Source organism: Monodelphis domestica, chromosome 5 (assembly GCF_027887165.1).
Source record: "Monodelphis domestica isolate mMonDom1 chromosome 5, mMonDom1.pri, whole genome shotgun sequence".
In the NCBI taxonomy this organism is placed as follows: domain Eukaryota; kingdom Metazoa; phylum Chordata; class Mammalia; order Didelphimorphia; family Didelphidae; genus Monodelphis; species Monodelphis domestica.
The window spans coordinates 6,163,668-6,188,112 of NC_077231.1; the positions used below are offsets into that span (position 1 = coordinate 6,163,668).

The following is a 24,445-nucleotide window of genomic DNA, read 5'->3' on the forward strand; positions in this document are numbered from 1 at the left end:
CCACCGCCTCCAGGAAGCCTTTCGTGATCCCCTCTGCCCTCCCTCAGCCACAGCCTGCCTTCTCTTGCCGCACAGAGGAAATGGAGGGGGGGGTTGAAGCCGGGATGGGAATCTGGGCTGGCATCTTGGGCCCGGGCTTCGCTCGAGCCCCTCTGCCAACCGTGGCCGTAAGTGCCCCATAGCGTGCTGGCTACGTGAACTCCTTAATGGACACATTGCCTCCCACAGTGCACAACTGTGCACCACCCACCCAGGACTGGCGCTCGGGCCCTGCCCTCCGCCCTCCGCCAGGGCCTCTACCCTGCCTGGCAGGCTCCTTGCCTCTGGACTTCCTGCCTGCCTGCGGCCTGTTGCTGGGAGGGCCTCCCTCTCCCCGGAAGCAGCCCCACGTCCCTCTAATGAGGCCTTTTTAGCCGGCTCTTCCCTGGCCTTGGGCTGTCTGAGCTGCCCTTTCCCACCCCACCCCATGGCTGCCTCCCCATTGGGTGTCCCGGGAAGACCTGAGCGGCTGCAGCTCCCAGTGTGCGGCCAGGAGAGACCTGGAGGACGGGGGACCAAGAGGGCTCCGCCGCGCCCAGCCAGGGCCCCTTCCCAGGGGCAGCGGGCGAGGAGACGACGCCCCATCTTGTGTCCAGCACAGTCCCTGACCTTTGACACGCGTGAGAGCAGACCGCACTAAACCAGCACATAGCAGGCCCTTCAAAGGCGCTGGTGATGCGTGGGCCACAAGGTGTTTTGTGAAGTCTGTGTGGTCTCTTCCCTTGTCAGGCAGTTGTCTGGCATTGTAAAGATCCTGGCTGAGGCAGCCAGACCGGGAGACGGGAGGGCCTGGGCACGTCACTGAACCCAGTTACCTAGCCAGCCCTAACCTCACCTCTGCCTTGGGACCAATACTTATCAATTCTAAGACGGTAGAGGTTTTAAAAAAGACGGGGCAGCTGGGTGGCTCAGTGGATTGAGAGCCAGGCCTAGAGATGGGAGGTGCTGGGTTCAAATGTGGCCTCAGACACTTCCCAGCTCGGTGACCCCCATGGCCTGGCCCTGACCACTCTTCTGCCTTGGAACCAATGCACAGGATTGCTTCTAAGGAAGGTGAGGGTTTAAAAACAAAATAAAAATAGAAAAAAAAGGTATTGCTGTAGAACAGCATTTCTGAGAGCTTATGCATCCTTCCACCTTCTCGAGGGTGTCCTGGGCACCGGTGCACCTCCTTCAAGGTCTCGAGATGCGGCACTTGGCTGATGATTTATTTGTTCTAAGCATTTGCTCTCTTCTCTCCCTGAATCTTGAACGTTGATGTCTCAGTGACTTCCACAGTGTGCCCCTGTCTCTTGGGAACGCCTGGACATGCTCACTTCAGAGCCTTGAAGCTCAAATGAGCTCTCATCTCTGGTGAAAAGTCAGGTGAATCTTGGTTATTCTTTGTTTTGTGCCCTTTGGGCTTCCTCCTTAAACTCTGGCTCCTAAGTGGGTCTCTTGCCAAGCTGTCTGGAAACCCATTGTTCCTTCCCCTTCTCACTCTCTTCCACTGTCTTCTCGGGTGGTTTAGCTCTGGCCATCCTCCTCCTCCCTTGCCAGATTAGGCACGTATTTCAGTAAGGCAGCTTTTAAGACCCTCGTGGTGGTGCCTGATGTCTGTGTCTGACCTGAATGTCCTGTTGTGATTGGGAAATGCTCGTCGCCTCCTAATTTCCTGTTGCTTTTCTTCTTGGTCCCCCCCCCCCCATCTCTATCCTTCCTATTTCAGATCACAAGAGCAAATTGCTGGCGTTTTATGTGAAAAAATAAAACAGAATGGAGAAATATTAGATCCAGGAAAGGCCATCATAAGTACATATAAATGAATCCCCAAACGGGTGGTACCTTATTTTATCTTCCCTTCCTTCTTCCTTCCTTTCTATCTTCCTTTCTTTTACTTATTATCCTTCCCTCCTAACTGCCTCCCTCCTCAACTGAACATTCAAAACCTTTTAACAAATAGGTGGTGTCTGACAAAACAAATTCCCACATTGGCCAAATCTACGTGTTTTATTCTCTATTTTGCGTCTGTCAGAATTCTTCTTTAGACCCCTGGACTCACGACTCATGCTTGGGTTCGTTCTCGTTCTAAAGCTGGTTTTCTCGATACTGTCATGGGCACTGCGTAGCTCGCCCTTAATTCTGGGTCAGGCAGTGTGCATCCCAGTGTTCTTGGAAGCTGCCTACTCGGTGCCTTGTATTCTGTCAGGCTCGTATCAGGATGAGCGTCCTCGTGAAAAGAGCCGCTGTGCCTATTTGTGTACGCAAGTCCTCGTCAGCTTCCCTGGATCTCTGGGGTCAGAGGCTACAAGAACCCTGGGCATAGTTTCAAGTTGATTTCCACAATGCTTGCACCAATTCACGGATCCATCAACAATGCACGATGGTTCTGTTCTTCCTACAGTCCTTCCCACAGTTGTCATTTTCCTTTCTGTTGTCTTTGCCAGACTAATGGAGAATCTGCATTGCTCCGTGAATGATCTGCAGTATTTTTCACGTGGCTCTTCAAGGTTTGACTTTCTTCTTTGGAAAACTGCCTGTTACTTTCTAGCTGTGACCCTGGGCAAGTCACTTAGCCCGATTCTCTCCTTCTTGGTGCTCTTCTGTCTTAGGGTTAAAACTAAGATAGGAGGGAAGGGCCGAAAGAGAGAAGGGAGTTGGCGTCCCAGACAAGGCATTCGGCCTAGGAGATGTGTGTAATCCTTCCCTCTGGGTCCCTTGGCCTTGGCCTGGAGGGCCTGAAGGGCCAGCGCATCCAGTAGGGAAGAAGAGGAAACCCACGAAGGAGGCAAATCAGCCAAGAGGCAGGAATTGGAAAGGGGTTAAGGAGTCCATATACTATGATTTCAAAAGGCCAAATGGCTGGGGGTAGAATAGGGGAGAAACATGACTAGACAGTAGGGAAAAAGCCCCGAGGGTCCCAGGGAGATGACTTGGGGCTCAGCGAGGCCTGGCTTTTGTAACACTGAACCTTCAGAAATGAAGAAGGCAGACACCAAGCATTCTGCCTCAGGCACTTCTTCAGCCTTTTCCTGCCTCGAGGTGCTCCCTTCTCCCCACTTTCCCATTTCTGGGGATAGGGTATAGTTTGTAGACCACCGGACCTGAATTCAGCAAGACCTGGGTTCAAGTCCTGCTTTCAGCCATGTTCTAGCTTGGCGAACCTGGGCAAGTCTTTTCCCTTGCCTCCGTTTCCTCATTGGGAAATGTAAAACGAGGCCTCAAACTTGACGGCCTCAAAGGTTTCTCCCAGTTCGGGTCTGTGAGGCTCCGCTTCCTTCATTCCCTGTCCATGAAACAGCTTTGCCCCTGACCAAGGCTCCCAGCCCGCCTGGCTCTCAGTGCTTTGGCCTGCTGTGCCCTCCTCACGCCCCTGTCTGGTTGTTGCAGTTCAGGCGACCTGGATGGCCTATGACATGGTGGTGATGCGCACCAACCCAGCCTTGGCAGATTCCATGCGGCGCCTGGAAGACGCCTTCTTGAACTGCAAGGAGGAGATGGAGAAGAACTGGCAAGAGCTGCTGAATGAGACCAAGCCCAAGCAATAGGTCGCCCCTCCACGGCCCTCCCTCAGCCTCCAGGGTCCAGACGCCTCTCAGGAGTGTTGGGCCCTCGTTGGCGCCCGTAGATAGATGTACATACCTAAGTGCTCACTGCCCAATGAAGGTATTTTCAAGCACACACGCGCCGCTCCTCTCTTGTTTGCTCCTCGGCCTCGTGGGGACGGGGAGAAAGGGACACACTCGCCTTTGCTCAGCTCAGCTCCTGTTTATTCTGCCACCCCAGCGGGCTCACAGCACAAGGGGCAGCCCATCGAGAGGGCCCAGACGGGAGGGAGAGGGCTTGGGTGGCCGGGGCAGGCTGGGCCTTCCGGCTCTCCCCTGCTTGTCCTGGCAGCTGCCCTCGGCAGGCTCCCATCCCCTGGAGTCCCCTTGGGGCAAACGGGGCCCTCAGGCCTCCCAGCCTCCCCCCTCGGCCTGCCCCTGTCCCCCGACTCTCCACCCCAGCGCCCGGAGATCCGGCCGCCCTTCCATCTTGGGATCAGTGGTGTGTCGCAGTTCCCTGGCAGGAGCGCGGCAGACTTTCCTAGCAGAACGGCCGGGGGCTGAGCTTACAGAGGGGTCTGTAGGGGGGACGAGGTGGGCAGCGTCAGGGTGAAGGGGCAGAGAGCCCCCCTCCCCCCCAGAGGAAAGGGCTTCAGCTGTCGCGCCTCGAACTGCGCCGTGCCCTCGGACACGGTGAAGGTGGCCGTGACCTGCTGGTTGAGGCAGTAGATGGTATTGGCCAGCACAGCGCAGCGCAGCGGGAGGGGCTCTGGGAGGGGCAGGGGGGCAGCCTGGCTCCAGGACCCGGTGACCGTGTTGTAGCGCATCACGGCGGCCCCCACGCCGCGCAGCAGGTCGAAGCGGTACAGAAAGCCCCCCAAGGCCACCATGTCGCTGGAGCGCCGGTGGCTGGCACTGTAGGGGCACTCGGCCCAGGAGTCCTGCGCGGGGCTGTACTTGAGCAGGCGGTAGAAGAGGTGGCCCCCCGTGACGTAGATGTCCCCGCGGCAGGCCACGGCCTCGTGCGCCACTGGGAAGGTCCCCTCGGGGAGAGAGGCCCGAGAGGCCCAGTGGTCAGTGCGGGGGTCGTAGCACTCCATGCTGTACAGGCACTCGCCCCCGATGGCGTAGAGGAGCCCCTCCAGCGCCACGAGCTTCAGCTGTGCCCGGGCCTGCAGCATGGGCCGCACCGGGCTCCAGATGTCGGTCAGCGGGTTGTAGCAAAAGACCTCGTTGGTCGAGACGGCCGCAGGGCCCGAGCCCCTGACGCCGCCAGCCAGGAACAGGTAATTGTACATGGTGCACAGGCCACAGCCTCGGAGCGGAGCCTCCTCGGGCACCAGGGTCAGGGGCTGCCACGCGTTCCTGCCAGGCTCGAACGTGTACAGGTAAGTGCGAGGCACCCCGGCCGAGGGGGTCGCGGGCACCTCCGTGGCTTGGGGCTCCCCCGCCAAGGCCGACCGGCTCACCCCGTAGACGCTGGGCAACACGAGGAGCCCCAGCACGGGCCGGCCTCGGGTCTTGCGCAGAGCCAGGATCCGCTCCCTGTCGCCTCCGCTGAGCTGCCGGTAGAGGGGCGCATCGCCCAGCACGAGAAGGAAGTTGTCGCTCATCAGGGCATAGACCTCTTCCGCTAGAGCCAGCTCGCCGTGCTGCTGGGCGAAGGCCAGGGCGGCCACACAGCTGCCCAGGTCCAGGTGCCGCCGCACGGCCGCCACAGCGCCAGCGAGATCCTTGGGAGGGTGGCTAGGCTTGCGCGGCCCTTCCGCTCTCCCCCAGGTTCCGGGACGCCTCAGGAAGGCCATGAGCTGGCTGTCCTGGAGTTGTCTTTCGGTGAGGGGGGTCACCATCCCTGGTGGGGATTCCCTCTGGGGGGGGGCCGCCGGGCCCGCCCTCTGCGCCAAACTGTCGGCCATCTGGCAGATGCTGCGTTTCCGGGGTCGAGGTGCAGGCTGGCCCTCGGGCCTCGTCTCTCTGGGGACCGTTGGCTCCTGCTGCTTCCTTTCCGGGGGGGGCCCGGGGGGAGATGATGGTCCCCGGGTGACCCTTGGGGGTTCAGTTGTTGCTGGCCTTTTCTCTTCCACTGGGGCCCCATTCAGACCCCGGGAACTACTTGGAGTGGTGGCTGCTGGGGTTTCCATCCCTGCTGAAAGTGGTTGATCTCTGACCGTGGCCTGGGGCTCTGTGCCCACTGCACTGACCCCTGGAGGAAGATCCCTGGTCTGGCTGCTCCGGGAGGGCTCGGCTGCAGCACTCGAGCGATCCACGGGGCCGGTCTGAGGGGCCTCCCCCTGGCGCTTTGCTGAGCTGGGGAAGGGATGGCTCCGCAAGACCATGGAAATGAGGTTTCCCCAGCTGCCACTGGGACCCTGGGCCAGAGCCCTGACCGGTGGGCCACCTGGGGCTGGGGCTGGGGCTAGGATTGGATCTGCTGTAAGCTCTTCAGCCCTGGAAGGACTCTGGGCGCTCTCGCCAGGTAAAGGAAGGGCTGCAGGTGGTCGGCTCTTGGGCACAGAAGCTGTGGCCTGGGGAGCTGAAGGAAGGGCTTGTGAGGCGGAGGGGATTATGGATAAAGAAGCTGAGGGGGCAGGAACTGAGGAGGGCAGAGCAGAGGAAGAAGGGCCTGTGGAAGAGGGAATGGAGGAAGGCAAGGAGGAGGGCCCCAAGAATGGAGTCTCTGTGGGTGTGAGAACTCTGGAAGCAACAGCTAAAGATGGAGGCTCTGTGGGGGCAAGGCCTGAGGAGGACCCTAAGGGTACAGAGTCTGATGGGGGTGACTCTGAGGGTACACGGGCTGAGGATGGCGACTTTGTGGGTGCAGGGTTTGAGGATGGTGACCCCAAGGGTGCAGAGGCTAATGATGGTGACTCCAAGGGTGCAGGAGCGGAGGATGGGGACTTTGTGGGTATAGGGGCTGAAGATGAAAACGCCAAGGGTGCAGAGGATTCAGGGGCTGAGGACGGCAACCCCAAAGATAAAGGGGCTGAGGATGGGGACTTTATAAGTGCAGGGGCTAAGGATGGTGATCCTAAGGATGCAGGGGTTGAGGGCAGCAACCCTAAGGATTCAGGGGATGAGGACGGGGATTTTGTGGGTGCAAGGGCTGAGCATGGGGACTTCAGGGTTGTAGGACCTGGGGACCCCAAGGGTGAAGAGACTGATGATGGCAACCCCAAGGGTTCAGGGGCTGAGGCTGGGGACCCTGATGGTACAGGGGCTGAGGACAGAGAACCTGAAGATGTGGGGGCCGAGAATGGAGAACCTGAGGGTGCAGGGGCTGAAGGCGAGGACTTCATGGCTGCCAGGGCTGAGGATGGAGACACAGAAGGTGCAGGGGCTGAGGATGGCAACTCTGTGGGGCCGACAGCTTTGGGAGAAGAGGCTAATGCCTGAGACCCTGTAGGAGGAGGATCTGAGCTTGGAGGCTCCTTGAGGCTATGGGCTTTGGGAGAAGGAATTGAAGCTGGAGACTCTGTAGGCAGGGGGGCTGAGGATGAAGATCCCATAGGAAGGAGGGCTCCAGGAGAAGTGACTGGGCTCGGAGACCCCATGGTCTTACGAGCTCTGGGAGAAGGACCAGAGGCAGAGCAGGAGGAGTTGAACCCAGCACCCTCATGATTAAGTGCTGAATTGACTTGAGCAGGGGCATCTGCAGCTCCTGGTTCTCCCCAGGCCTTTCCAGCCCCAAGCTTTTTTGCTAGTGCTCCAGGCTCTGAGCCTGGGGTGGTGCCAGGGAGGTCCTGGCCTGGGCTCACACCCTCTGGAGACAAAGGGGCCTGAACTGCTCCCGTCTTCCTTTCTTCAGGGTCTGCGCAGGTGCTCCTTGGAGCCAGGCCAGCCTGGGGGCTCTCCCTCCTAGAGGGCAGTGGGGACTCTTGGCCAGCACCCTCCAGTTGCTGGATCAGAGCGGAGGGGGGACGGCTAAAGCTGCTGGTGATCAGGAGCTCCCTCTCCTTCCAGGGCCAGCCCTCCTCTGGAACTGGGCCTACATCCTGGACAGGGCTGGGAGCGCAGGATGCTGAGAGCCCCGCTCCCCCGGGCCTGGGGTCTCTGTCTCCACACTTGCTGTTTGTTCTCTCTTGAACAGCAGCCAGGGCTGCCTGGGATCCTGAGGCAGGGGGCCTGATCTGCCCTTCCCCTCCGCCTGGCTTTGAGGGGGTGTCCTGGCAGCCCCCAGGGGGTGTGGGGACACTGGGAGCCTTTGCTGGGGCTGCGACTCTGGTGCCCAGGGCTCGGGGCAGAAGCCCACCCAGAAAGGGATCCGGAGCAGCAAGGGAGCTTCCTGCGTCAATGGCATCCCACACACTCACCACTGTGCCCAGACTGAAGGGATCGGGCCCCGGGCCTCTAACGCGGCTCCGGCTTCTGGGACTGGGCACCGCATCCTGCCGTTGGCCCTCAGGAGCCTTGCCCGACTTCTCTCCACCAGCATCCAGTTTGTCTCGGGCTGGGGCTGCATCCAGGGGGCTCCATGTCTCTGGGTACCTTGGAGTAAAGTGTATCACAAGGGGGCCCTGCCCCGCTGGTGGCCCAGATTCGCTCTGCTGAGAGCCACTTCCTGGCTGCTTTGGCTGGGCTACCCTTGAAGTTATCCTGGGTGCCCTGGCCTGAGGAGGAGCTGCTGGGGCCACATCCAGTCGGGCCGGGTCATCCTCTCTGTTCCTGGGAGCCTCCGAGCCCCCTGAGCTTCTTCCAGGCTGCTCCCCGGGACCTGACGCCGGCGGATCTGGCATCGCCCTGGGGGCCTTGGCCTCCGGGTCTTGGCCGCTGACCTTGGCCATCTCGCGGTCCTGAGGATGCCGAGTCTGGCCGGACACCGGACTCTGCTTGGCCACATCCTTGTCTCGTTCAGACCCGGATCCTAACCAATGGAGGGCCAAGGCCGTGGCCGCCACCACAGCCAGCGCTAGCATAGCCTGAGCCAAGGTCAGGGCCACCGAGTCCTCCCCGTCGCCATCTGCCTCAGAGAAGCACAGGGCCATCTTGGCGGGCTTACGAGCCAGCCCCAGCAGGGCAGGGAGGCAGGGGACCCGAGGGCGCTTCCGTGCCTGTCTCCTCGTCTGTGCCCTGCCCGATGGGTCTTCGGTAACCCAGGTGGCCTGGCAGGAGGCCCAGAGCCCCCATCAGCCCCGCCTGCCTTTAAGGTGGCCCTCCGGAGATGGGTTCAGGGCAGGGTGGCCAAGGAGAAGAGGAGCCCTTGGGGGCGGGGACAGCTGGGACAGCGGCGGGGAGGCTTGAAGAGAAGAGGGGGCGCCAGGAAGGGGGCTGGCCAAGAAACTGTTAAGCTTCTGGGAGACATGATCCTCCGTAACATAATGCAACAGAAACCGAGTTATCAGACACCCGAGTCTCGGTTCCCTGGGGCTGGGGGAGGGGGGAGAGGGGCCCCGAAGGAGGAACGGGGGGGGGTCCGGTGGCCCAAAGCCAGCCAAGAGTTCGTCTGCCACTTGGTGCCCAGCCCAGCGGGCCACCCGTGTGTTTGGTGCCTCGTGGGGAGGGTGAGGACAGGGCCCGGATAAGGGGCCGAGCCCTCTCCTCACTTGTCACTACAGAGGGGGCAGCCTCGAGAAGGGATGGGGGAGGGGCCCGCTGGCGCCCTGGCTCTTTGCTCCCTCCCTCTTTTCTGCCCCCATCACCACCCAGGCCCCCGGAGCGTGTTTCTGGGGAGCATCCCCGGGAGAAAAGGGAAAAGACCGATGGAGAAATAAGGCAGCCGAGAAGCTGTCCCAGGGCGGACCTGGCCTCCCCTGAGCCCTGGAGATAGGCCAGGACCCTGGCCCCAAGAGTCAGAGAAAGCAGCCACCCCGTGGACAAAGGGCCCCGTTCCTTGCGCCCTGGCAGGCCAGCCCGACTTCAGCCACAGCTCCCAAAGGCCCAGGCCAGAAAGGTCTTGACAGCCACGTCCTCAGCCCTGCCCAGTGGAGCATCAGGAGCCGACGCTCTGCCCTGCTGCTGCCCCCGGAGGGAAGCGGCCTGTGTGTTGGCTCCTCAAGGAGACGGGGAGCTGCTGGGGAGCAGGAATGGCCTTCCTGTCCCAGCCGTGGGCCTAGGCCAAGCCGCAGCGCATCATCCGTTCCTCCTTCCCTCCCGTGAATGGGGAAGAGTGACTGGCCGAGCCCCCGGCCAGGGTTAGACTTGGGGGAGGGCTGGGAGGCTCGGGAGGCTCTGCCCTGGGACCCCCGAGCTTCTCTTCATGTGGACATCGAAAATCCCATCCGTGAGTGTCTCCGAACCTTCCCACACTTCCCGCGTCCGAAGGTCCCGAGTGCGAGACCGCCGTGTTCTTCCAAGTTAGGTGTGACAGCACGGTAAAGCAAGGGCAAGTCGTGAGGATTTCAGCCAAGAGGAGCTTCGAAGTCAGCAGGTCCAGGCCTCTGGGGAGCGGCTGCAGACCAGTCCATGAGCTCGTCTGCCTCAGTCTCCCTAACTGTAAAATAGAGATCCCACTAGCACTTACTTCCCAGAATGGGGGGGGGATGAGATCATCTTTGTCCGTCTGTAACCTTAAAGCTCTCCATACATGCTAGCACCATTGCTCTGTCTCCTGGGGGCTGGAGCCGGGGCAGGAGGGAGACAGAGGCCCGTGCAGATGACCCCGGACGGGAGACTGAGGCTGGGAGAATCAGGACGGCATGGCCGGGGCTCAGGACAGGTTCAGAAAGGCAAGACGAAGAACTCTGGAGCGAAAACGTCTCTCGGGAGCAGGCGCTGAGAGAGAGGCTGCCTCTGCCCAGAGATGGTGCCTACTGAGGGAAATGTGCTCAGCATCCCACAATCCTGCACCCCATCCCCAGCAGCAGGGCTAAGGTGGGATTGGTGCTGCCTGCCCCCTCCCTTCCCCCATCCCTGGCTCTGGCCTGCTGCCTCCCTCCTCTATTATCGCCAGGACAATCTGGTAACCGTACACAGGGTAGCCTGTTCTTCCAGGAGGCCTGCCAGACTAGGGAAACCACCTGAGCTGGGAGCTGCCCTCACCCCCTCCCTCTGCCAGGGTAGGCCTCACTGACTTTAGAACCCTGCCTCGGGGTGCTGACCGGACCAAGCCCAGCTGGCTCTGATGATGCCCCTGCCCCAGGACCTTGCCAGAGGGGAACGACCAGCTCCAAGCCTCGCCGCCTGTCCCTTCTACCTCCTGACTCATTTGTGCAAAGAAGAGACTCATATATTGAAAGCAGGATTTGGGTTCAAAATAGACTTTTAAACTGCATAGATCTGGCCAGATCCCTTCCCTGGGCCTGTTTCCTCAGGGCTTAGACCAGCTCTGAAGCCACTTCACTGTCCCATGCTCCTCTCCCCTCCCACATACACACACACACTCCCTACCATGAAGTGCGTGAAGTCCTTGGGAAGGACATCCAGGCTTTGAGAGTCAGAGGAGCCCAGCTAAACCCAGACTCTGGCTACTTCCCAGCCTCCCATGAGACCTTGAGAAAGTAAGTCCCCTCCCCTTCTGAGGCCTCAGTTTTCCTAACTGTAAAATGAGGCAGGTGGGGAGGAGTAAGGGGATCTGGTTAGCCCTGACATTTGAGATGGCCCCAGAAGGGACCCGCAGGCACTAGAGGGAGAGCAGCTCTCTTATCCTATGTGTCTCCTCTTTTCCCTCAACCAAGCTCTTAGAAAAGCCGGCCTCGTGGCCTCTTCTTATCTTTGTAACAAATGGACTATACTGAATTGCACCCAGGGTAGTAAATTGAAGCATTCCTTCCTGCATCTTCTGTCGTCTGGCTTCCCATCTCCTTGTCAGAAACAGAACCCCATTGCTCCAAATGTACCATTCAGCGCCAAATAGAATAAGTGCTTCTTGGTCCTCCCTGCCACATTCTCCTTCCTTGGATTTCATTCCACAGCTTTCTCCTGGTTTTCCTCCTCCTTTTCTGGCCACTCTTCAATGGTTTCCTCTGCGGGATCACCAGCCATCTCCCAGCCCTCAACTATTGCTCTACCCCCAAGGCTCTGCCTTGTGCCCTCTTCTCTCTCCATTCCATTTCCCTTGGCGACCTCATGAGTTCCTATTGGCTTCATTCTCATTTCTCGGAAGATGATTTCCTGATCTGTTCACTCAGCCCTTGTCTCTCTCCCGAGTTCCATTTCAACTTGGCTGCCCCAAGACATCTCCAACTCGGCGTGTCCGAAAGAATTCACTGCGTCCTCCTCCTCCTCCTCCCAACTCCCCCGACATTCTTCTAGGCTGCGAGCGAGATTCTCATCCTCAATGGCGTCTCACTCACCCCACATATTCAGCCAGGCTCTCACGTCTCCACTCCATTCATTCTACTCCATTTCCCAGAATAGCGTCCCCTTTTCTCGCCTCACATAGTTGTTCTCTGCTGCCATCTACTGAGTGACAGATGCTATGGGCATCCCTCACCCCCTGACCCCCAAAAGATTTCCCTCAACTCTTTCTATCATAGCCATAGGCTTTGCAGGCACAGCCCACCAGACATCCAACAGAAGCCAGCAGCCCTGGGCCTCGGGCTTAGGCCAAATCCACCTTCCTTTTCGACCCCCCCAGTCTCTGAGTGAAGCCTTAAACTCCTTTTTACCTGTTCTGTGCCTTGCTCTCTAAACTGGAGCTCCTCCAAATCATTCCTGGAATTCTATTTGGCAAGATGGCAAAGGGGGTGGGAGGAAGAGATTCCTTTCCATCTCCTCTTCCACTGCCCCTTTGCTGCCATCCAGATCCATTCAAAAGCAAGGCTGAAAAGGGGGGGGGAGGCCGGGGTGGACCCTACAATCATGTAATTCTCACACTTTCCCTAAGTAAAGAATTTGCAGTCTCATCACATTCACATGTTGTATCTAAGTACAACTGGCAGGTTCATCCCATAAGTGGTCATCTGTGGGTACAACGCAAAGCCACAGCACAGACCCAGGTAATTGTCCCAGCTGTCCCAAAAAGACAGGTGCAGAGAATGTATTCTCCACACTAGAAGGGCAAGCAGACACAGAATACAAAGCTTACAAAGTGATGGGACCCCCAGTTTAGAGCTGGGAAGAACCTCAGAAGCCATTTGGGCTACCCTCCTGCCTCATCATTTTATCTAGATGGGAAATCTGAAGCCCAGGAAGGTTGAGGAACACCCCAGATGGAAGTAGCCAAGATGGGATCCGAGGCAGGCACAACACAATTCATGAAGATGTCCACTGGGAAGCAAGTAGCATCTGTTATGGGGATAAGTTGGAAGCCTTTCCAATACGATCAGGGATAAAGCAAGGCTATCCGTTATCACCCACTCTCACTCACTAGAAATGCTAGCTTTAGCAATGAGAAGGCAACGAGGTGGAAGAGATTCGGGTGGGCGATGAGAAAGCTCAACTCTTTGCAGATGATATGATGATATACTTTGAGAATCAACTGAAAAACTAGTTGAAATGATTACTAAATTCAACAAAGTTGCAGGTTACAAAATAAACCCACACGAGTCATCAGCATTTCTAGGTATTACCAACAAAGTCCAGCAGCAAGAAATAGAAAGAGAAATTCCATTTAAAGAATCTTTAGACAATATAAAATACTTGGTAATCAACTTGCCAAGAAAACACAGGAATTATCTGAACATAATTACCAAATAATTTTCACACAAATAAAGTCAGATCTAAACAGTTGGGAAAATAGTAATTGTTCGAGGGTAAGCTGAGCCAATAGAATAAAAATGACAATTCTGCCTAAACTAAGTTACTTATCCAATCAAAATACCCAAAATTCTTTTATGTAACTAGGAAAAATAATAACAGAATTCATCTGGAAGAACAAAAGTCTGAGAATATCAGGAGAATTCATGAGGAAAAAAATGCCAAAGAAGGTAGCCTTGCAGTACCAGATCTCAAATAGTACTCTAAAGCAGTCAGTAATCACCAAAACAGTCTGGTGCTAGCTAAGAAATAGAATGGTGGATCACTGGAACAGAGCAGATACACAATTGGCAGGGGTAAATGACCTAACAACTTGGCGTTTGGTGAACCCAACGATCCCAGCTTTGGGATGAAAAATCTCTTTAACAAAAACTGCTGAAAAACAGCATGGCAGAAATTAGATATAGAGCAGCCTCGCACACCCTATGCCCAGATAAGGTTGGGTATACGATTTAGACATAAGTATATTAGGGGAACACAGAATAGTTTGCATGGCAGATCTACAGAGAAGGGAAGAATTTATGACTAAACAAGAGATAGACAGCATTATGAGACGTAAAATGAATAATTTTGGTCATGTTAAATGAAAAAAATGTAATCACGTACAAACAAAAGCAATGTAACCAAGATTAGAAGGGAAACTAGGAACTGGTGGGGGAGGTAGATTTTGTAGCAATGTCTCTGATAAAGGTCTCATTTCTCAAATTTATAGAGCTGTCAGCTTTATAATACAAGTCATTCCCTAACTGACAAATGGTCAAAGGATATAAATAAACAGTTTTCAGATAAAGAAATCAAAGCTCTCAATAATCATATGAAAAAATGTTCTAAATCCCTCTTGATTAGAGAAAAGCAAATTAAAACATTCTGACATACCATCTCTTACCTATCAGATAGGCCAACATGACAGCAAAGGAAAGTGTTCAATGTTGGAGGGGATGTGGCAAAATGGGGACACTAATGCATTGCTGGTGGAGTTGTGAACTGATCCAACCATTCCGAATGGCAATTTGGATCTATGCCCAAAGAAAAAGCCATAAAATTGAGCATATCCTTTGGTCCTGTAACACCACTATGGGGTCATATCCCAAAGAAATAATCAAAATGGGAGAAGGAACTCCTTGTACAAAAATATTTATAGCAGCCCTTTTTGTGGTGGCAAAGAATTTGAAATTGAGGGTGTTGGGGAATGGCTGAACAAAGTGTGGTACATGTTGGTGATGGGATTCTGTTCTAGTATAAGAAATGATGAGCAGGAGGATTTCAGAAAAAGCTGGAAAGACCTCCATGAATTGATGCAGAGCGAAATAAGCAGAACCAGGAAAACACTGTATACAGTAACAGCAATATTGCCATGTGAAAGACTTAGCTACTTTCAGCAATACAATATAGGCCAGTTCTGGAGGATTTGAGACCCAGAATGCTCTCTGCGTCCAGAGAAAGAACTATTACAGCCAGGTGCAGATGGAAGCAGATGCTTTCTCCTATTCCTTTGTTTTTTTCTTTGGGGATTTAGGTATGGAATGAGTATTCTCTTACAACAGTGACCAATATGAGGACACGTGTATAGTCCAGGTCAGCTGGGAGAATGGAGAGGGGAGAGAAGGGGAGAAGCAATTTGGATCTAACAATTTGGGGAAACATGTTGAAAGTTATTGTTTGAATTTTTTAAAAAGCTGTGTGCTCAGTGACTGAGTAACTCGGCATGATGGTCATTGTTGTTGGTTATCTGACTAAGCAAAACTGTGAGTAAATGTTAAAAGAAAATTAACGGTCAAGCTTTGCCTAAAAAGTGAAGCTTCCAAATGAAACCCAGAACACCAAAAGCTCCTGAACATTAGCACATTCACTTTTTAAAACCCTTCCCTTCTGTCTTAGAATCAATAGAAACACAGGGCAGCCGAGGGGTAAAAACTAGGCAATTGGGGTGAAGGGACTCGCCCAGGGTCACCCAGCTAGGAAGTGTCTGACCTCCTGTTTCTCGATGGATTCTCTAGCCACCTAGCCCTGGGCAACCCTGGCATGTACTGCATATACACCTTGGGGTAAGAGTTGAACCTAGCCCTTTTGACTCCAATGCTGGTGCTGTTTCCCATCATTCCTGGCTTTGTGGCCGTGGGGTTTGGTGGTGTCTGGCACACTGTGACCCCTCAATAAGTGCAGGTAACAGGCTGGCTGCCTTGCTTGGTCCTTGGGTAAAATGTTTTGTCTTCTGGGGCACCTGGAGCCCAAGCATATGAGGTGGGGAGATCTGAAATCGGCCCCAGGGATTTGGGGGTTCATCTCAATTGCTGAAAGACTCAAGCCATGTCGCGGGAGGGGAGAGACCTCCGCTTCTGCCCGCCGTCAGTCCCTAAACGCTTATTGGCCGGCCGCTGGGCTTCCAGGGAGCCCTTCCTTTCTGGGAGGGCTCCGCTTCGGCATTCGTTCCCAGGCTCCTGGAAGGCCTCTGGGTCTTAGGAGTTTCCCAAGAGGCTGCAAATGGGCAATTTGGAAAGTGCAGAAGTTGGCACCAAAGGCCTCGAAGGCTCCGAAGTCCAGGAGCCCAAGATATCGCCACATTGTAGATACATTTTCTAGACCGACCTTCGGCCTGTGTGCAATGGGGAGCAGCCCTCGCGGAGGCGCGCTTCCCACCGGGGAAGCGCGCAGTCTGAAGTCCTGAGCACAAAAGACAGCTTAGTTCTCTTTCAGGAGAGAGGGCAGCGCCCCAACCTTAAGGCAGATGCGCCCCCCCCCCCCCCAATCTGGCTGAACCTGGCCCGCTATTGGCTTTAGCCACAAGCCCCGCCTTCTCCGCCTCTTTTCCCGTCAGCCCCCCGGAAACCGCGGAGCCAAAACTTACCCGCTGGTTTTCCCCAATCAGAAACAAGCTCCCTTTTAACACCCAGAGCGCAGCCCTGAGGCTTCGCACCCAGGAAGCGTAGGGGAACCACAACCTGCCCCTGGACTCGGGCCCAGCCTAACAAGCAGGAATGACACATTCGGCAGCGTGGTTGAAACTAGCCCATTGCTTGGCCAAGGGCTCTCGGAGAACACATTCTGAGGGCAACGCATAGTCCACTCCTCATTGGCTCCAAGGCAGAAGAGTGGTAAGGGCTAGGCAGTGGGGGTTAAGTGACTTGCCTAGGGTCACACAGCCAGGAATTGTTTGAGGCCAGACTTGAACCCAGGACCTCCCGTCTCTAGACCTGGCTCTCCATCCACTGAACAACCCAGCTGCTCCCTATCTATATTGTATATTGAGAGTCTGTGGGAGAAACAGTTATGTAGCTCAGGGGATAGAGAACCAGGACCTGGGTTCAAATCTTGACCTCACATTTTCTAGCTGTGTGACCTTTGACAGGTCATTTAGCCTGTATTGCCTAGTCCTTACCACTCTTCTGCCTTGGAACTGATATTGATTCTAAGACAGAAGAGGTGAGGGAGAGACAGAGAGGGAGGGAGGGAAGGAGGGAGAGAGACAGACAGAGAGGGGGGAAAGGAGGGAGAGGGAGAGAGGGGGGGGAGGGAGGGAGGGAGAGAGGGAGAGGAAAGGAAGGAGGGAGAGCAAACCTGAGGGAGTTTAGACATTTCCTTCCAAATCTATTCTGGGTGAGGACTTTGGTGTCCAAGGCCCCCGGGTGGGGCTGAATCCGAGGTCCCAGAGACCAATGCATGCAAACAGCGGGTTCCCCAGAGCTGGGCAACCTGAGAAGGCTGCCTAATGACCACCCGAGGAGGCAGGCAGCGCTGGAGAATTCAATGCCTCGAGCAATTAAGCAGCCACGTAACCGATACCACGTGGCTCCTGCTAAGTCCAAGCGACAGCGATCAATGGCGGCGCAAGACTACGGTAATACCCCGCCCAGTCTGGATACAGGAGGAGCAATCGTGCGAGAAGGCAATCCCAACACGGGAAAAGAGCGCCATCCAAACCGCCAAGAAGGGGTTCTTCCAAAGTGAGCCCCAGTCTATCCAGCTGAAAAGGAAATGGCCTTCGGTCCCATATTTTCCCAGGATTCCTATTCCGCTAGGTGCCCTCCCTGCTTCCCACGTGTGGGAAGCAGCCCGTGGCTTCGAACGCGACTCTTCGAACGGGAACTTCGACCCGGCGATGAGTCAATATCTAAACTCGCCCCCAGGTGGCGCTCTGCTCCATCTGCCAAACTGGCCATCAGCTCCCAGTTTCAATCTAATTAAATGATGAAGCCTCCGTGCCTCTTTTTAGCCATCAGAGAGCTCTTGGGAGTGGACCGTGTTTGCTCTCCTGAGTTTGTATGGTTCTCCCGGAGCCTTGAGGTCACACTGGATTTGCTGTAGTCGCGGAACATGGGTTTGAATTCCAGACTCATTATGTGACTTTGGGCAAGTCCTTTCCACTCCTTCAGCCTCTTCTATAGAAGGAGGATAATAGTCCTTTCAAAATCCCTATTTTTCCCATTGGCCTCTCCTCCCCACCACCACACCCCCCAATGCTGATAGGAGGAAAGTAATGGAAGCAGTTGCTATTGGCAGAATAAGATAAGATCCTAAGATAAGGCATGGGGGGGGGGGGCACACTTTGTACACAAAGCAAGAGTTAGAAGACCTGAGTTCAAATCCAGTCTCACATGCTCACTAGCTGTTTGATCCTGGGCAAGACACTTAATCACTGTCTGCCTCAGTTCTTTATGTGTAAAGTGGGAATGATACTAGCACCTACATTCCAGTATTGTTGTGACGAATGAGATGAGTTATTCATTTAAGAGTTCAGCGTAGTAAGTTTAACAAATGCTTATTCCTTTCTAGGGATTATTTGGATCTTCATAAATACTTGTTCTATATTCTATGTTCTAAGACCCCTCTCGGAGCTCTGATATTCTCGGTTCTAAGGTTCTCTAGATTCTCTCCTCTGACATTCCCCTGTTCTAAGCTCCTCCCAGCTCTAAATCTATTATTCTATGATTTGGTGTTCTAAGGTCCTACTCAACTCTAATTTTCTTTGTTTCATTTGCTACCGTATCTCCAGATTGTGACATTCCCCAGTCGAAGGCCCCTCCCAGCCCTGACATTCCATGATCTGGTGACCTCAAGGCTCCAATATAGAAATGCCCAGTGTTTCAATATTACCAGCGTTGAGAATCTGCCCCGTCACTCCCCTTGCTTTGTGCTTAGCCCTCCATCTGCTGTCCACCCCCTGGGATTCCTCAACTCCTAGTCACCTCTCTTCTTCTCTTGCACAGGCTGCACCTTCCAGCTGGCTGGCCTCCTCTTCTGTCCTCCCGGTTCCTCCTTACCTGCCTGCCCACTCCCCAGTCTGCTCTCCTCCGCAGTACCTGAGCGGCACTCCTCTCTCTCCACTCACACTTGATGACCTCAGTGGCTCTCATCTGTCCCCTCAGAGCCCATGGCTCTCCCAAAGCCCTGCACCTCCAAGTCTACTTGGCTGGCTGTGCCATTCCCAAAGTCCCTACCCGGGCTTTCGCTTTGCCATCTGCCCCCAGGCCTCCCTGCTTGCCTCCTGTGCCCTCTCCCACCTCCCCTATCCGACCTGCTGTCACTTCTGCCTCCAGAAGAAGAACCAATGAGCTCTTCCTCCTCCTCCCAGTGTGCATCGGGCCAGGAGGTGAGGAACCGATTATTCTATAGGGGCTCCCTTGAACTGGTAGCGCTCAGTTTCCCCAAGCCAAAGGAGTAGCCCAGAGAGAGGGTCGCCCTGAAACGACTGTGATGTCAGGACAAAAGGCATTGTGAATGCACCATCTTTTCTCCCACCCCCACCCTAATTTACTTCCACGGCACCTCTCCCCTGGGCGGGCCTCGTTCGTTTTCGGCTAGACTCAGTCAGTGGCCTGCCCAGCGACCCGCCGCCAGGAGACTCAGAAGTTCGAGTCTTACACTTCCCTCCTGCTCAGATGTCTTCAGTCAGTCTCTGGGTGCTCCGTGTAAATGCAACCTGGGAAGGCGAGGGGAGGGGGAACACGGGGTGCCCCGGAGACCCGGGGTGGAGCCCCGAGATACCCAGAGCTTGTTTAGGGAGGGCTAGGGAAAGTGGAGAGAAGACGTCCTCAGAGCCCCGGAAAAAGAGCGGGAGCCCGAGCCAGGACAGACGCGAGGAGCACCTGCAAGAAGTGGTGGGTCCCTGCGGGGGGTTCAAGGACGACCCTAGCCTTGGCCACCCAGAAGACACCGGAACTCGGGAGGAGAGCGGCTCCAGAGGAGGGAGGGCCCCGGCTTGGGGGCGCGCGCGCCCCGCTTTACTGAAGACGCAAAGGAGAAGCTCTAGGTCTCTCAGCGAGTGGAGGACAGAGCCGGGATCGGGACCCCCAGCCCTGGGCACCCACCAACTAGCTCCCAGGCTCCAGGGAGACTGATGGTAGAAACTAAGGCACGGGACTAGGGGAAAGCGGATCCAGCTCTCGCAGGGGCGAACTGGACCACAATGGGGCTGAGGGGCGGGGCCACAATAGGGGTTGTGGGCGGGGCATTGGAGCAGCTGACAGGGCTGAAGTTAGGCGCAGGGGACCCGGGCATCCCACCGGGATGGTCGGTCTACTTCTGAGCCGCTGCTTCTTCAGACTTCTCCCCTCGGCTCTGCCCGGGCCCGAGCAGGTGAGTGCGGCCCCAGAGGCAGCAGCAGGCCTATCCTGATGTGCGTGTCTACGTCCGATCCCCACTCAGCACCCCAAACTTCCCACTGACCCCTCCCAAAGCTGCTCCCCGCGGCCCCCCAGACTCCTCACTGACTCACTCCGAGCCCCTCCCACGGGCCCCACCCTCGCCCCTTTCGGAGTCTCTGGAATCTCCTCCCCCCGAGGTTCTCCTTGGTGCCCCTGTCTCTTGCCTCTTGGAGAGAGGCAAATGGGGGGTGGCTCAGTGGGCTTCTTGGTCTCTGCCTCTGGAAGCAGGGTGGCCTCGCTGTTCTGGGGCCCCAACCCCCCAGTTCCTCCCCAACAAAAAGGCCTCTCTGTTTGTTGTCCGGGCGCCTCGGAGACCGGCCGGAGGCGTGGCCGACCTGGCGGCTCCAGTCTAGCGGCTAAGTACCAGTACGGAAGAGGGGCGAGGGGTCGGGGAGGGAGCCTTGGGCGGAATCGGCAGCATCTTCCGACTCTCAGGTGCAGCAAACCTCGTCCCGGAGTCCAGCATGGACAGCAGTGTGTGGGTGGGCTCTTGGCGGCCCCACCGGCCCCGGGGCCCCATTGCAGCACTCTACAGTGGTCCTGGGCCCAAGTACCAACTGCCTCCTAGCACCGGTATGGCATGTCGGGGGGGGGGGAGGGTTCGGGGGGAGAGAGGACTGAGCCCCCAGACCACGGCAGCCCTAGTGCAACTACTGCCCTTAGTACACAAGTACTGCTCCCGCCCCGCCCCGCCCCGCCCCCAGGTCCCTAGGAGGCGGAGGGAGGGCTCTGGGTGAGAGAGGGATTGTATTCGATGGGCTGCCCAGCCTCCCAGACCCACGGGAGGGGCTTGGGCAGAAAAGGGCCCGGCCTGGTGTCCCGGAGGGCAGTCCTCAGAGGGAATGGAGATGGACTCTCCTCCGCCTGGGTTTCCTTCCTCCCTCCAGGTTATAAGATGCACGACCCATCTCGGTTCCGGGCTCCTGCCTACACGTTCGGCACCCGGATCCCCACCCAAAACACGACGTGCGGCCCCGGCCCTGGGCACCTCATTCCTCAGCGCATGACCGTTCGGGGCCCCGACGGCGGGCCTGCCTTCTCCATCTACGGGCGGCCCCGAGAGGGCCGCTTGTTCCACACTCCGGGCCCTGGTCAGGGAGGACCTAGGCTGAGAGTTCGCCACCCCTCACCCCCACCCCACCGCGCTGGGGCCAAATCTAAGCCCGAGGCGCCCTCTTCCCCAATTTCTCGGGCCTGCTTCCCTCCCGGACTCTTGCTGGGGGCCTAGCCTTCTCAGCTTTCCCTGATAGGACGCGGAGTCTGAGGGAGGAGGACCTGCTCCGCCCCCACTGCGGAGGATCCCAACCAGACCGCCCTGCTAGACTCCGCCTCGGCACTTCAGTGGGCCCGGATCCGGCCGCACTCGGGCCCCTAAGCCCCTCTTTCTTGGCCCCCAACAGCCGTGGACCCGGGGCCCAAGTGTCCCCTAATAAGTTACAGCTCACCTAAAGTCTCCCTAGCCTCCGCCCTCTAATCTTGCCACCCAGGGACTGAAGCAGCCCTTCTCCCTGCAGGTCGCTACTTTCCAGAGCGGGCTGCCCGCATTGCCTTCCCCTGCGCCCCGGGGCACTCAATAAGAGGCCGGAACAAAGACTTAAAGACGGATCTAACCCCCGGTGAGCCCCCGCCCCCGCCTTGCAGGCCTGGAACAGCACTCAAATGCCAGGAAAATACCGGCACACGCACCCCTGGCCCTCCAAGCTGGGGCCGCGGGCACCTGGGGTAGACCTACGAAAGGGCTTTCGGTCAAGTTTCCTTTCCTTCTCTGGCCTCAGTTTCCCCGCTGTAAAATCAAAGGACAAGACCAGATGGACTTAAAGTCCTTAAGTAAGGAAAGGACCTCCCAGAGATGGGAGCGTGGGGATCCCGCATCCCACCCCGCCTCCCCCGCCCAACCAGTCCCTTTCCTCCCTGTGCCCTAGGCCCGGCAGCCTACACGGTTCCGTCACTCTTCGGCTGCCGTCTGATCCACAAGGCTTCGGCTCCCACTTACTCCATCTACGGCCGCAATCCTTTGGGCAGCTTCTGCCAAGACTTGAGCAAGGTGGGGACGGACAGAGGCGTTCAGCGCCGGAGGGGGCGGGAGGGAAGCGGAAGAGGACTCACTCGGAGGGCCGCTTGGGCGTCCTCCCTTCTGAATCGAGGCTGCCTCTCGCTGCAGACTCCGGGCCCCTGTGCTTACCACGAGGTGAACCCGGCTGTGTACAAGCCCAGGGCCCCCCAGTTCACCATGCAGCCTCGCAACTACCTGCCCGAGGACAACACCGTGAAGCCTGGGCCGGCAGCCTACAACCCTCTTAAGGTCGGGCCGGAAACGGCTGCCCAGGAAGGACCTCGTGGGGAGACCCGAGGGGAAACAGAGCCAGAGACCGAGAGACATGGGGGAGGGGGGCTCGGAGAAATGGGGGGCTGTAAGAGGTGGGAGCTAAGGGCCCTCGGGAAGCTGGGAGACTCAGGGAAGACTTAGAGGGCTTGGAGAGACGGGAGCTGAGGCCCCAGGCGCTGTGCCAAAAGGACTGAGAGAGATGGGAGAAAGGCAGAGAGGTTCAGAGAACTAGGTAGGGGCCGGCCCTGAGGACCCCGGGGTTCCAAAAGGTGAAAGGGCTCGGGGATGGGGGGAGGGGCTCCGAGGACCGGCGCGGCACGGTAGGGGTGCGCTGGCGGGTCTTGCTCAGCTGCGCCTTTCCCCTGCAGCTCCGCCAAACACCAGGGGGCCCCAGCTTCGGGATCCGCCACTCGGAATTCGTGGCCCCAACTATAATGGAAATACAGGAATAACCTCTGCGGAGCCGGACGGGCGAAACCCCACAAAGGTTCCCCTCGTAAAGCCTCCTGGCCCAGCCCAGCCTCAATCTGTCCATCTGTCCATTTGTCCGGCCGCCCCCAACCCCCAAGCGTCTGTCAGCCTGTGTGGCTGTGGCCGCCGCTGCGCCGCCTCCCGTTCCGGCGGTATAAAGCAGGCCCCTGGCGGGCCGCAGAGTATACTCCCTCTTCTCTCAGGCCCTGGGCGCAGAGCCCGGCCGCCCCTGCGCCTGAGCCTGTGTCTGTCTGTCTGTCAGTGTGTGGTGACCCCATGCGGAAATAAACCTCGTCCTGTACGTGCGGCTTCTTCTAGCTTTCAGCCGCGGTGGCTCCGGCCATCCCGACACCCCCTGGGCCCAGCAGGTCCCTCAGGTTCCAAGGCCCCTGGCCTCCTGGCCCCGTGGCAGCCCCTCCTAGGGGCCCCAGCCACAAGGCACTGCCTCGAAACCTGCAGAGCCCAATTAGGAAGTCCTGGGGGGAGGGGGGAGCGAGGAGCTTCCTCTGTTTCCCTTTCCCACTGAGAGCCCAGACTGAGCTGGGGTTTCATTGTTCTTTGAGCCTGGCTGTGGAATGAGCCGCTTTGACTGTTGGGCATCGGGAGGGAGGGAGGGAACCTGGCCTGGGCGTTTCCAGCATGCCTCTAACACTTCTAATTTGGCTCTCTTGTCTCAGTTTCCCTCTTGGTAAATAGAGATAATAACCCAGGCCCATGACAGACTGAAAGGAAAAGTGCTTTTTTCAGTCAGAGAGCTCATCTGTGTTGTTATCCTTATCCCTAAGGTCTCTAGGCCCCTGAGCAGATATCTGGGTGGCCTCCTCTTTGCCTAAAATGCCAGAATTAGGGGGCAGCTGAGTGGCTCAGGGGATAGAAAGCCAGACTTAGAGGTCTTGGGTTCGAATTTGACCTCAGACACTTCCTAGCTGTGTGACCCTCAGCAAGTCATTTAACCAACTGCCATGCAGCTCTTCTTCCTTGGAACCAATACGCAGTACTGTTCTAAGGTGGAAGAAAAGGGTTTAAATTAATAAGTAAAATAAGATATCAGAATCTTGGGAGACCCAAAAGGCTTCCAGTGGATGGAGAGCCGCATCTAGAGACAGGAGGACCTGGGTTCCAATGTGACTTCAGACTCTCTCATCTGTGTGACCCTGGCCAAATCACCATCAAACCCTTCCTGCTCTTTGGCCTTGAACTCAATTACACAGCCTTGATTCTAAGAGGTAAGAGTCTTTTTAGAAGAGGAAGAGCTGTACTTAGTCCACATCAGCAGGTTAGTTAAGCACAACGCAATCCTATTGAACTGGGGACCAATCCAGAGAGCCAAGGACTAGGGCAGTGCTGAAAGGCCTGCACTCAGGGAGCTGCTCCCTTCCCCCTCTTCCCAGCGCATGCCCCACCCCTCTGGGCATCGCCCAAAGCAAGCACTTTCTCCCTCAACTCTCTCCAATCATCTGGGGGCTCTCAGACAGCTTGATTTGCCCTCTGGGCACTTGAACTCTGAAAAGGTTCACCAAGGAGGGACTAGCGCCTCTCTGAGCCCCCAGCTGCAACATCTCTCTAGCTCTACTGGCCCAGCAACAGTCAGTAGCCTATTGGTAGGACACACAAGGGTCAGAACCCGTTACACCAGTGACACTGGTGAGTCACGGCCAAGGCCAAAGAGCCAGTTTGCGCCCACCTTGTCCATTCCCCACTGTGTGCCCTAGAGATGAAGCAAGTTTGGTTCCAGCATTCATCTCCCACCAGGACTCTGAGACCCAGAAGCAGAGTCACTGGCCAAAGAGAGGACATTCAGAAGGCATAGA

General features: G+C 56.7%; 3 protein-coding genes across 6 annotated transcripts in view; 2 read left to right on the forward strand and 1 right to left on the reverse strand.

Annotated features, from left to right (window-relative positions):
* SYCE3 (synaptonemal complex central element protein 3) overlaps window positions 1-3,699 on the forward strand; it is an 8,529-nt gene extending 4,830 nt beyond the window's left edge. For both annotated transcript variants that reach the window (XM_056797520.1, XM_056797519.1), the window contains exon 3: window positions 3,409-3,699. In XM_056797520.1, coding sequence (XP_056653498.1) covers window positions 3,409-3,566 — 158 coding nt within the window. In that variant the 3' untranslated portion in view covers window positions 3,567-3,699. The remainder of the gene's footprint in view (window positions 1-3,408) is intronic.
* Window positions 3,700-3,732: 33 nt separating this feature from the next.
* Window positions 3,733-15,898, reverse strand: KLHDC7B (kelch domain containing 7B). Its single transcript, XM_056797512.1, has one exon. The coding sequence runs from the start codon at window positions 8,543-8,545 to the stop codon at window positions 4,130-4,132; it is 4,416 nt and encodes a 1,471-aa protein (XP_056653490.1). The 5' UTR covers window positions 8,546-15,898; the 3' UTR covers window positions 3,733-4,129.
* Window positions 15,899-18,951: 3,053 nt separating this feature from the next.
* On the forward strand, window positions 18,952-22,935 carry CIMAP1B (ciliary microtubule associated protein 1B). 3 transcript variants are annotated; one of them, XM_056797521.1, is made up of 8 exons: window positions 18,952-19,769; window positions 20,066-20,203; window positions 20,273-20,410; window positions 20,725-20,928; window positions 21,352-21,453; window positions 21,760-21,881; window positions 21,999-22,139; window positions 22,532-22,935. In XM_056797521.1, exons 3-8 carry the CDS (start codon window positions 20,302-20,304, stop codon window positions 22,613-22,615), a joined length of 762 nt encoding a protein of 253 aa, XP_056653499.1. In that variant the 5' UTR covers window positions 18,952-19,769; window positions 20,066-20,203; window positions 20,273-20,301; the 3' UTR covers window positions 22,616-22,935. The 3 variants fall into 3 exon arrangements, with proteins under 3 accessions (XP_056653499.1, XP_007502827.1, XP_016281073.1); XM_007502765.3 differs by lacking the exon at window positions 20,066-20,203; XM_016425587.2 differs by lacking the exon at window positions 18,952-19,769 and having other exon boundaries at window positions 19,776-20,410.
* The last annotated feature ends 1,510 nt before the right edge of the window (window positions 22,936-24,445 follow it).